Genomic DNA, 13,050 nt, shown 5'->3' on the forward strand with positions numbered 1-13,050 from the left:
CAGAGGGTCTTCTGGGTTTTCAAAATGAATATTAAAATCTCCAGCAATTAACACTTTGTCTACAGAAATGACTAGGTTTGAGAGGAAATCTGCAAATTCACTAAGAAATTCCGAGTACGGCCCTGGAGGTCTGTAAATGACAATTAGCGGGATCGACTGAGCTGACTTAATATAGTTAAATACACTTATGTTACTATAAAGAATTTCAAATGAATTAAATTTGTGTCCGTGTTTTTGTACAATAGTCAAATTATCATTGTGAATAACTGCGATGCCTCCTCCTCTACCAGTTAACCGAGGCTGGTGTATGTAGCTGTATCCAGGAGGACTAGCTTCATTTAGAGCTACATACTCGTCCTGTTTAATCCAGGTTTCTGTTAAACAGAGTATATCAAACTCCTGATCTGTGATAATTTCATTAACTATAACTGCTTTAGATGCGAGAGATCTAATATTTAACAGTCCTAGCTTCAGATCAGAGGTGCCGGCTGCGCATTCAGTCTGATCCAAGTTTGTGGTCTTTATGCTAATTAAATTACTAAAACAGACTTTCTGAGTCTTTCTAAATTTGTTTTTAGCTCGGGGAACAGACACAGTCTCAATAGAGTGAACCCTGAGTGACGACTCTATGCAGCTAGCAGACGGTTGGTTTAGCGTAAGGGATCTAATGTTGAGAAGTCCAAACTTTAGAGGTAGACTTCGATTACTTATTTGGGCTTTTTCTGGTTTAATGGTTACCAGATTGTTTCGGCTGGATTTAACGAATTTATTCTTTTTTCTCACTAATCGGGGAATAGACACAGTTTCTATAGTACAAGCTATGTGTGTGCGTCTATTAGTATGGTGGGTTGTATTGTGGCTGATATCTAAAGAATCTGAGGTATGACTTACCGCAAGTCAGATGGTTCGTAATGTCCTGGAGATGTTGTCAGAGAGGACCGCTGCTCCAGCTCTGCTAGGGTGCAGGCCATCTGTGCGGTAGAGCCTAGGACGCTCCCAGAAACGCATCTCAGAATGTAACCTTAAGATGCATGGGCTACAACAACAGAATACTCCATCGGGTTTCATTCATTTAAGCTGAAAACAAGAATCTGAGGCTACAGCTGGACAACAGTCTCACCAGATCTGGGCCGTAAATGGCTGACCCCAAATCTACAGTACTATCCTATTTTGGTGAGTCTGCATCTACTGCAGCCACATCATACAGTAGTAAGTGTAAAGAGTGGTAGCACCATAAAACTCAAGTACCACTAAAGTGGTACACACAAAATGTATATAAGCACCCAAAGAACATGCAGATGTTTGTCCTATTTGTTTTTTAAAGTTCTAGAATGGTCATTTAAAGCCAACCATTAACATTAGATGTTGCATTCCTCTATGCCGCCAAGGCAGATCTGGTCATTTGGGAGAACATTGACTTTTTGGCAATTTTGTGCAGCATTGCCTTTTCCGTTGGAATTCGGCCATTAGTGGTCTAAATTTCGCACATACACAATAGATTGTTACCATAACAAATCTCCTGTTAATTTTTCTCTCTATGAGATCTAATAATAAAAAAATTTATTATACACGACTTCATTATATATATATATATATGCATGCAAATCTATCCAGTCCTTAAAACTGGAGTACATTTTCAGTCTGAGTTTCTTTTATATCTTTTGTATCTTTGTAACTCTTTAAATATTCATATTGCAGTGGAAGTGCATGCTAAGAAATTTCCCCTTGTCTCAGAACCTGTTAATGTAGATATAATTGAGAGACGTCATATAATCGTGTTTTTCCACATAGATAATTGCCTAATTTACATAATTACAAACTTCCTCTTGTTTAATAATTAGAAAACAAAATCCCTTGGCGTGGTTTAACAGCATCTCCTGCCTGCTTCTGACTCCGCCTTCCTGAGCTTCATATAGCCCTGGACATGGTGTGTTTCCTCAGTGTGTTCATCTGCAGTGGAACAGAAGTGATAGAGGACAGAGCAGAACAAGCCGAGAAACAAAGAGACATGGAAGAACGCAGACTTCCCATTAGTGTTCGCCTTTTAGGAGTGATGCACAAGGAGAAGAGCAAAGTAAGACCGAGTTTAACTGTGTGTGTGTGTGTGTGTGTGTGTGTGTGTGTGTGTGTGTGTGTGTGTGTGTGTGTGTGTGCTGCTTTTGTTTCATTTGCACAGTAAATCTAAACATCTGTATTTCCTTCAGCTCTACATGACCTCGGTTCTTTGGTCAGATCAGAACGAGATCGTGGTCTACAGAACACTTGAGGAATTCAGATCACTGCATGTAAGTTGAAATCTCCGCACTAATCAAAATGAATTCAATTATAGTCTGATTTTTACAGACTTTTTGACAAGTGCTTTTTATTTTCCAGAATCAACTGAAGAAGAAATGTGCAGCTTCAAATGTAGGTCCGTTCCAAAGATCAGTTAGTATTGTTCCCAAGTTTAAAGGTGAATATAATTCATTTATTAATGTATTTTCAAACAAATAAACAAAGCAAAACACAGTATATATTTTAAATATAGTACTTATATAGTGCATGTTGTTTATTTTTATATAAATTTATTTTTTTAAATAATTATGAAAAAATAAAATGGGAACCTTATGGTGATCCTGTATTTCGCACATCTGCTCACAGCTGAGAAAGTAAAGCGAGGTCTTCAGAAGAGCTACAGTAAGTCTCTGCTGAGGCTGAAGCCGCTGGAAGAGTACTGCATGGCACTGCTGAGTGCTCATCCTTCTGTCTCTCAAAGCTCAGAGCTCAGCCAGTTTCTGCTTCCCAGACCAGATGATCTGAATCCAGAATTTTCCCAGAACAGGTATACACACACACACACACACACACACACACACACACACACACACACCAATAACTATTTTTAATATATGAGAAGTGAAATATAGCATGCTAAGTGTTATGTTGTTTGGCACAGCATTATAATCATGCCATCAGAAGAATCTCTGGGCAGAAGCAGTCAGCTGAAATCAGATGCCAGTGTAACCCAACCATTCGTGACCCAGATGTACCGATGCATCGCTCCCTATGAAACGAAGGACACAAAGAACCGTCCCTTTAAGGTTGAATTAGGGGAAGCTATTGATGTGCTAATAAAGGACAAATCAGGTGAGCATCTTTAGATACACTCTTGCCTTATCTTTCAATCACTATTCACATTCTTGGATACTTTCATGTTAACTTTGTACCTGCATCCTCACAGGCTGGTGGTTGGTTGAGAATGAGGCCAAATGCCTCGCCTGGTTTCCTGCTCCATACCTGGAGAGTGCTGAAGCAGATGATGATGAAAATATTGGAGAATGTAAGATCTTTGACAGGATTATGGAAATATAATGTTTTTTTATATGTACAGAGAAATATCATAACATAAATAACATAAGGAATATTATTTGACTACATAAATAAAGATACTTTGTTACTGTAGATCTGGGTTCACACCCAGATGGCTTGCTAGCTTGTCTCAGGTTTTGTGAAAATAAGTATTAAGGTTATGTGAAAATAATAATTCTATCCTCAATCTTCTTTCCATAGGTGGTCTATATGTTGCCTTCAAAAGTTACAAATCCACAAAAATAGATGAACTGTCTGTGGAGATTGGATCCGTGGTTGAGGTTATGAATAAATCGAATGACGGATGGTGGCTAGTTAGGTAAGCATTGATTTTTGTGACTGCAAACAAAGAAGTAGATAATGCACAAACCATGAAATTGTTATTATATAACCATATATAATTTCTTGACAATCTTGTTGTCCTTCTTTTTTATCTTAGGTACAACTGCAGAACTGGTTACATTCCTTCAATGTACCTACAACCATACATTAATCCACGAGTGCATATAATAAACTCCCAGATTGGAAATCAAAGTTCAAACCTAAACATGGCTCAGTTTCAGGTGCCAGCTCGGTCTGCTCTGATGATCCCAGGACATAAGCTCTGTCGCTCACATTACAACCTTCTGCAGCTTCCAGGAAACAACCTGAATCTCAGCGATAAGGCCAAATCACATTTGGTGAATATTCTCACAGTTGGTCCCCACATGCCAATCACAGTTGAAGTGGAGCATGAGGAGGACAGCAGGGCAAGGTCCTTGAGTCAAAGCAGTGAAGAAAGCTTAAGTGACTCTGACAGCTTCTCAAGCAGTGGGTCCTTTTGCAGTGGGTCCTTTTGCATGAGCAACCCAAAGGCCATCCAGGATGACCACCTGGATCCCTCCAGTGGTAAGCTCTTGCCCAGCATATTTAATTCCAATGTATTCAAGTCAGACAGGACACCCCAAATTCCCCCAAGACCTCATGCGCAGGAGATCCTTGAGCGCTGCACCACTGTGACACGTAGAAACATCTCCCAGAGCCAGATGTTGTCTCCAGCTGAGGACATCCACAACCGCTGAAAGGAAATGAAATGTTGCTCGTTTTATTATTCCAGAAAGATGTGGGTCACCGGACCAATGCAAGCATGGAAGCCTGATTCTGTGTGATTCTGTGTGTCAAGCAGAAGTCAGCAAGCAGTAAAAGAGAATACTGTCATAAAATGTTCTTTTGTTTTCATATTGAACATGTCTAATACAGTAGCTTTTTTTGCTTTGTCTAAAGGTCAACGCAGAAAGTCTTTGAAGGAAAAATGCAATCTGCTTAATGATGCATGCCAAGTATTTAATTGTAGGTCATTTGTACTGTAGGTCATCAGTGATAAGACAGTACACAGGTAAGAGTTCTATGGTTGTTAACTTAAAGCTGTAGCTTTTTAACCTTCAGTCAAACCAACCGTGGTGTCTGGAAATTGTGAATTAGCTGCCACATTTTAAAATTTTAACAGTGCTATATAACATCTGCTAAATTTAAACATGTTACACTCGTAAATGTTGAAGCAATTTTAATAAATTGATTACATTTGACCAAAGTTAAGAACTCCTTTGGAGGTTAGTGCCTATCAAAAAGATCACACAGTGAATAAACGGTAAATGATGCATATTTTTTCTCTATGGTTTGTAGTGCAATGTTTCAAATGCTTCTTCTGCCACTCTGAAAATCTCTTCCATACTGGAAATCCAATGTAGTGCATCAGATATGCAACACTTATTGTACTTCCTATAGTGAGATATCACATGATTGATCATGTATCACGTATCATTGCATTTGTACTTGAATAACCAAAACGTTTTTCTTTTTAAAATGTATTTTACATTTTATTCATCCTTTTATTCTCTTGTAAAACTTACACATGTAATTGGTAAAGTACATCCTGATAACAGTTGGTTTCTCTGTATGTAAAATAAAAAAACAAATAAAAATTATGTCCAAGCAACTTATTATTGAACTCATATGTACCTCTACTCAAAATGTGTGCAGTGCTGCTTTTTTATTTTTCCCTTTTTTTTGCTAATGACTTTTATTGAACATATACAGAAATACAAAGAAAATCATTGAACAAAGTATATTATAATTAATATTATTTAATAATAGAAAAAAATGTTAAGGAGAGCAGCGTTGTGAAATAAAATTTGATTCAGCAATAGTTTAGTTTAAATTGGTTTCTTCTAAACAATGTAGGGGTTTTCTAAAACCCATTGGTGCTCAAAAGATAAGTACCAACCCAATACAGAGGTATACAAAAATCACATACACAAAGACAAAGACATACAGTACAGAACCCCACCCAATTATAAAAAAAAATCTCCTTCCCTATTGTGTTTGACTGATGGCACTTAGTTAGTAACCTAACCCACTGTAAGTATCTTTCGAATGACGGAAACTTCAAAGCACTTTTTGTAAGTCGCGTCTACATGTAAATATATTTACAGTAAAAGAAAGCCACATAGACACAGGTTGACACAAACAGAGAAACAGCAGCTGATGAAACCCCTGACTCAAAAGCTTTATCACCATGCACAATGAGTACAATGAGTCACAAAGACCTAAAGATTTTAGTTTTTATAATAATAATAATAATAATAATAATGTTGACCAGAGATTCTACAATAGTTGCAAAAATGGAAATAAATACAATGGTTACCACTGGTCTCCATGGCCCCTGGTTGGACTACCGATGTTTCTAAATAGATGGATATAATAATAATAATAATAATAATAATAATAATAATAATAATAATAATAATAATAATAAAGTTATTGAGCTTTTGAGCTAGTTAGTTATTGGGGGCAGAAATAGTGTCTAAGTAACTTCTGTCCATTATTTCTTCTTACAATAATAATAATAATAATAATAATAATAATAATAATAATTCGTGGTATCTGCATCAAAATAGACATCAGTCTGAGTTTAATAACCGTAATCACGGACCCTTTAGACCTGCGTACGGGATGAAAACACTGAAGACAAAAAAAGCGTTTCGGTAAAGTTTCGAAGTAAAAAGTCCAAGGTGTAGAAGCATGCATCAACAATTCCACAACATCTTTTATGACCTGACAGGAATACACGATAAAAACTTCCGTGAGTCTTTTTTTGAATCCACGCTTAGGTGTAACAGCATTGTTCAGTATTGCCTTACCTGACACACCCGTTAGATGTTTTAAAAAAACTGCTTCACTAAAAGCTAAACCAAGCAATCTTTTGTGCATAATAATTAACCTTTACATATTTTATATTGTTACAAAAAAAACAACCGTTTTTGTACTTTAATTTAAAATAAAACGAATCAAAATCTTAAGCTTTAGTCCGTTTTTGTTTAAATATGTTGTTTTATGTTAAGATCTATAAAAAAAAAATGGTTTAAGCTATGAGCACATTCCAAGCATAAATACTGCAGTATTTCAGTGCTTTTTCATTTGTTAATTGAAAAAATATTTTTAGCTTGTATTAAAAGAATATTTCATTGTTAATACGTTATTCTTAAGAATGTGATGAATTTGATTATTTATATTACGGCATATTTTACACTTTCAACACGCTTTAAAATTCTATAAAAAAAAAATTTAAACCTGAAAAATTTATACTGTTTTTACATAAAAAAATATATATAGCCTATCTTTTTTATGTTTTTTAATTTAATAGCTGTTAAAATGACTGTGTTAAACCCTTTTAAATACACTCAGCACTAGTGTCCATGCATATAGTGCAATTACTTTTACTGCAAAATGTCTTATGACCAATGTTATCATTTCAAACCAGATGAGAATGGCCAGACTGGTTTGAGCTGACTGGACATCCGTCATGAATCAAGCAACTATTATTTACAGCGATACGCAGAAAAAGCATCTCAGAATGCAACCTAAAGATGCATGGGCTGTAACAATAGAATAGCTACTACATCGGGTTTCATTCGTTTCAGCTGAAAACAGAAATCTGATGGTACAGCAGGACAACAGTCTCACCAGATCTGGACAGTAGATGACTAACCTCAAATCTACTGTCCTATTTTCGTGAGACTGCGTCTACTGCAGCCACATCATAGGGGGAAAAGAGTGATTGCACCATTACAGTATAGCCTTATTAACAGCTCAATTGGAACGGTATGCATTAAAATGAAATAAAAAACAAACAAGCACATTTTTCTAATAATTCGAGAAAACAATAAGAACAGCAAACAAATCTCAGTTTTTTACATGACAATTTTTTACTGGAAATTTCTCTTACTCTAAATTAGAATGCTCACAGAAGGATTTTTCCAATTTCATTTCAATTCAGTTTAATTTTTCTTTGTATGGCGCTTTTAACAATTATCACTGCCGCAAAGCAATTTACTAAAAAATATTCCAGAATCTTCACTGCTGATGAGCATGCTGAACCTTGATTACCTGTGTACTGAAAATGAAAACATTTCAGGACATTTCAGAAAGACAATAAAATCAGTTTTTCAGAGTTTCGTTTATATCTTTTGTAACTCTTTAAATATTCATATTGCAGTGGAAGTGCATGCTAAGAAATTTCCCTTTGTCTCAGAACCTGTTAATGTAGATATAATTGAGAGACGTCATATAATCGTGTTTTTCCACATAGATAATTGCCTAATTTACATAATTACAAACTTCCTCTTGTTTAACAATTAGAAAAAAATCCCTTGGTGTGGTTTAACAGCAGCTCCTGCCTGCTTCTGACTCCGCCTTCCTGAGCTTCATATAGCCCTGGACATGGTGTGTTTCCTCAGTGTGTTCATCTGCAGTGGAACAGAAGTGATAGAGGACAGAGCAGAACAAGCCGAGAAACAAAGAGACATGGAAGAACGCAGACTTCCCATTAGTGTTCGCCTTTTAGGAGTGATGCACAAGGAGAAGAGCAAAGTAAGACCGAGTTTAACTGTGTGTGTGTGTGTGTGTGTGCTGCTTTTGTTTCATTTGCACAGTAAATCTAAACATCTGTATTTTCTCCAGCTCTACATGACCTCGGTTCTTTGGTCAGATCAGAACGAGATCGTGGTCTACAGAACACTTGAGGAATTCAGATCACTGCATGTAAGTTAAAATCTCCGCACTAATTAAAATGAGTTCAATTATAGTCTGATTTTTACAGACTTTCTGACAAGTGCTTTTTATTTTACAGAATCAACTCAAGAAGAAATGTGCAGCTTCAAAAGTAGGTCCGTTCCAAAGATCAGTTAGGATTGTTCCCAAGTTTAAAGGTGAATATAATTCCTTTAAGTCATAAAACAATAAATAGTCTTTTCACTCTAAATATAGTACTTATATAGTGCATGTTGCTTATTTCTAAAAAAAACTATTTTGAAATGACAATGAAAGAATAAAATGGGAACCTTATGGTGATCCTGTATTTCGCACATCTGCTCACAGCTGAGAAAGTAAAGCGAGGTCTTCAGAAGAGCTACAGTAAGTCTCTACTGAGGCTGAAGCCGCTGGAAGAGTACTGCATGGCACTGCTGAGTGCTCATCCTTCTGTCTCTCAAAGCTCAGAGCTCAGCCAGTTTCTGCTTCCCAGACCAGATGATCTGAATCCAGAATTTTCCCAGAACAGGTATCCACACACACACACACACACACACACACACACACACACACACACACACACACACACACACACACACACACACCAATAACTATTTTTAATATATGAGAAGTGAAATATAGCATGCTAAGTGTTATGTTGTTTGGCACAGCATTATAATCATGCCGTCAGAAGAATCTCTGGGCAGAAGCAGTCAACTGAAATCAGATGCCAGTGTAACCCAACCATTCGTGACCCAGATGTACCGATGCATCGCTCCCTATGAAACTAAGGACACAAAGAACCATCCCTTTAATGTTGAATTAGGGGAAGCTATTGATGTGCTAATAAAGGACAAATCAGGTGAGCATCTTTAGATACGTTCTTGCCTTACAGTATCGTCAATCACTATTCACATTCTTGGATACTTTCATGTTAACTTTGTACCTGCATCCTCACAGGCTGGTGGTTGGTTGAGAATGAGGCTAAATGCCTCGCCTGGTTTCCTGCTCCATACCTGGAGAGTGCTGAAGCAGATGATGAAGAAGATGAAGTTGGAGGAAGTAAGATCTTTGACAGAATTATGGAAATATTATGCACTTTTAAAATTGTAAAGAGAAATAACATAACTGAGGACTTCTATTGGTTGTTAAAAGTTTCACCACTGGCTTTAGGACAATTTCTACAGTAGGTATATTATTTGAATACAGGAATAAAGTGACTCTGTTACTATAGATCTGGGTTCACATCCAGATGGCTTGCTACTGTAGATTGTCTCAGTCTCAGTCTTTTCTCTTTTGTGAAAATAAGTATTAAGGTTATGTGAAAATAATAATTCTATTCTTAATCTTCTTTTCATAGGTGCTCTATATGTTGCCTCTAAAAGTTACAAATCCACAAAAATAGATGAACTGTCTGTGGAGATTGGATCTGTGGTTGAGGTTGTGAAAAAATCGAATGACGGATGGTGGCTAGTTAGGTAAGCATTAAATTTTGTGACTGCAAACAAAGAAATAGATAATGCACAAACCACAGATAAACTTACCATTTGTTATTGAACAGACAGATACCTACATGTCAACCATGAATAAAAGTTTACAGTATCATTATATGAAGCATTTGTCAATGATTTTTCACTTTTTATTTGTTTCTATAAAATTGTTTCATATATAATTTCTTGACAATCTTGTTGTCCTTCTCTTTAATCTTAGGTACAACTGCAGAACTGGTTACATTCCTTCAATGTATCTACAACCATACATTAATCCACCAGTGCATATAATTAGCTCCCAGATTGGAAATCAAAGTTCAAACCTAAAAATGGCTCAGTTTCAGGTCCCTGCTGGGTCTGCTCTGATGAGCCCAGGACATGAATGCTGTCGCTCACAGTACAACCTTCTGCAGCTTCCAGGAGACAACCTGAATCTCAGCGATAAGGCCAAATCACATTTGGTGAAATTTCTCACAGTTGAAGTGGAGCATGAGGAGGACAGCAGGGCAAGGTCCTTGAGCCACAGCAGTGAAGAAAGCTTTAGTGACTCTGACAGCTTCTCAAGCAGTGGGTCCTTTTGCAGTGGGTCCTTTTGCATGAGCAGCCCAGAGGCCATCCAGGATGACCACCTGGATCCCTCCAGTGGTAAGCTCTTGCCCAGCACATTTAATCCCAATGTATGCAAGTCAGACAGGACACCCAAAATTCCCCCAAGACCTCATGCGCAGGAGATCCTTGAGCGCTGCACCACTGTGACACGTAAAAACATCTCCCAGAGCCAGATGTTGCCTCCAGCTGAGGACATCCACAACCGCTGAAAGGAAATTAAATGTTTGAAAACAAATGAAATGTTGCTCGTTTTATTATTCCAGAAATATGTGGGTCACCGGACCAATGCAAGCATGGAAGCCTGATTCTGTGTTAGAACTGTGTAAGAAGGATTCAGTGTCAAGAAGAAGTCAGCACGCAGTAAAAGAGAATACTGTCATAAAATATTCTTTTTTTCTTTGTATTGAACATATCCAATACAGTGGCTTTCTTCTGCTTCGTCTAAAGGTCTATGCAGGAGTCTTTAAAAAGAAAAGTACAATCTGCTTAATGATGCATGGCAAGTATTTTATTTTTTGTAAGTCATTTGTACTAGAATCAGTGATAAGACAGTATACAAGGTTAAGGGTCCTTTGGTTGTCCAGCTTAAACCTGTGGGTTTTTAACTTTCAGTCAAACCAAACTTTAGTGATCTGGTATTTGTGAATCAGTTTTAATTATTTAATGCAATTTGACTAAAGTTGAGAACTCCTTTGGAGGTTCTATGTAGTTCCTATCAAAAAGATCACACAGTGAATAAGCTGTAAATGATGTATAGGATATGATTTATTTTTTACTCTGTGGTTTGTAATAAATTGTTCCAAAAATGTTTTAGATACTTTTTGCTTTGTTCAGCCATACTGAAAATCTCTTCCATACTGGAAACCCAATGTAGTGCATCAGATATGCAACACTCATTGTACTCCCTATAGTGAGATATCACATGATTGATCATGTATCATGTATCATTGCCTTTGTATTTGAATGAGAAGAACTTTTTAAAAATATTTATTTTACAATTACAGTATACAGTATGTAATGCTTCTCTGAAATATGCACTAGCTGAGCTCTCAGTGTAAAATAAAGTGTAAAGTGTTGTGGAAGGACATTGCTTTTATCTCATCCTTTTATCCTCTTTTAAAACTTACAATCTAAACCAAGAAAAAATGATGTCCAACTAACTGTAATTATTGCACCCATATGTATCCCCACTCAAAATGTGTGCATTTATCTAGAGAGTAAACTGCTCTTTTATTTATATTTTTTAAGTAAACTATAATTATGTACAAAAATACAAAAAAAGCTGAACAAAGTACATCATAATCATCATCATCATCATTATTATTATTATTATTATTATAATTATAATAATAATAATTATTATTATTATTAGTAGTAGTAAAAATAACAGAAATAAATGCTAATAATCCTTCACCCACCTACCCAGAACTAAACCAAAATCACACGCACTCACACATTCCAGCTTAAATGGATCTGTATGTATCAGACAGGTCATACATACATTTCAATTTAAGACCTATTTCAAATAATAAGTACCTGTAAATTAGTAAAAAAAAAATTTAAATAAATAATCGATTGCAATTGGCAAGAGAACATCTCAGTTGAAGCTCTCAGTGTATATTTAATCTTCTTTATATTAAGAAAAATTAATAAATCTTTAATCCACTGAGAGAAATAGGGACACTTAATGGACTTCCAATGTCCATCTGGCCAAGATGAGAAAGCGATAACATCTTTACGTCCAGATCTCAATGAAATTATCTGAAATACCAAATAAAGCAATTAATGCACACTGTTGCAACTGTACCCCAAGTAAAGTAGACAATATACTGGAAAAAAAACTGTCCAGAACTCCTGTAAATTTTAGCACAAACAAACAAACATGCGACTTAAATGACATGTGAGAGACATGACACATATCACATCTGTCCTCAACATATACAATAGATATATTTCAGCCAGTCTTGTTTCAGAAAAATTGTGATCTTGTCTATGGCTTTCTCCCACCCCATTCCTCACTCAACTGCAATCCCAATTAATTTTTCCAATGAGTCCTGTTTTTATTTATTTATTTATTTATTTTTTGGTGTTTTTACACTTATTAAACATTAAACAAAAATAGTCCTGAAATAACACCTTGCTGATGTGGATTAAGCATGACCAGGTTTTCCCAGGGCCACTTGGGAGTCATAGAAGGAAAATTGGAAACACCTGGATACAAAGGTGCAAACTTGTAGGTAACAAAAGAAATGAGCTGCATGCAGTTTATACACTTAATTTTATTATAGGAAATTCATAGCATTTTAGGAAATTCATAGCATTGGAAATGACATTACTTCAATACAATTCACTACAATTAGCTTTTTAGAGAAGTCCCACTAACTAGGTGTTGTAATAGTAAATGCTTGACCACAGCTTAATAACTTTTTAATAACGTTTGTATGCTAACAGAAAGTAAAGACTAATTTAGGAAACTGAATCATGATTTAACATTAGTGGCCAACAATGGTTTATTTTAAATGCGCTTCCGCAATTT

General features: G+C 36.1%; 1 protein-coding gene across 1 annotated transcript; it reads left to right on the plus strand.

Annotated features, from left to right (window-relative positions):
* The first annotated feature begins 1,956 nt into the window (after positions 1–1,956).
* Positions 1,957–11,544, plus strand: LOC128544973 (uncharacterized). The gene is made up of 16 exons (XM_053515285.1): positions 1,957–2,074; positions 2,205–2,285; positions 2,374–2,452; positions 2,641–2,821; positions 2,936–3,126; positions 3,221–3,319; positions 3,550–3,667; positions 3,788–4,236; positions 8,099–8,256; positions 8,347–8,427; positions 8,516–8,594; positions 8,764–8,944; positions 9,087–9,277; positions 9,376–9,477; positions 9,776–9,893; positions 10,126–11,544. Exons 1-16 carry the CDS (start codon positions 2,009–2,011, stop codon positions 10,721–10,723), a joined length of 2,772 nt encoding a protein of 923 aa, XP_053371260.1. The 5' UTR covers positions 1,957–2,008; the 3' UTR covers positions 10,724–11,544.
* Positions 11,545–13,050: the final 1,506 nt, after the last annotated feature.

This window comes from Clarias gariepinus, chromosome 16 (assembly GCF_024256425.1).
Source record: "Clarias gariepinus isolate MV-2021 ecotype Netherlands chromosome 16, CGAR_prim_01v2, whole genome shotgun sequence".
In the NCBI taxonomy this organism is placed as follows: Eukaryota; Metazoa; Chordata; class Actinopteri; order Siluriformes; family Clariidae; genus Clarias; species Clarias gariepinus.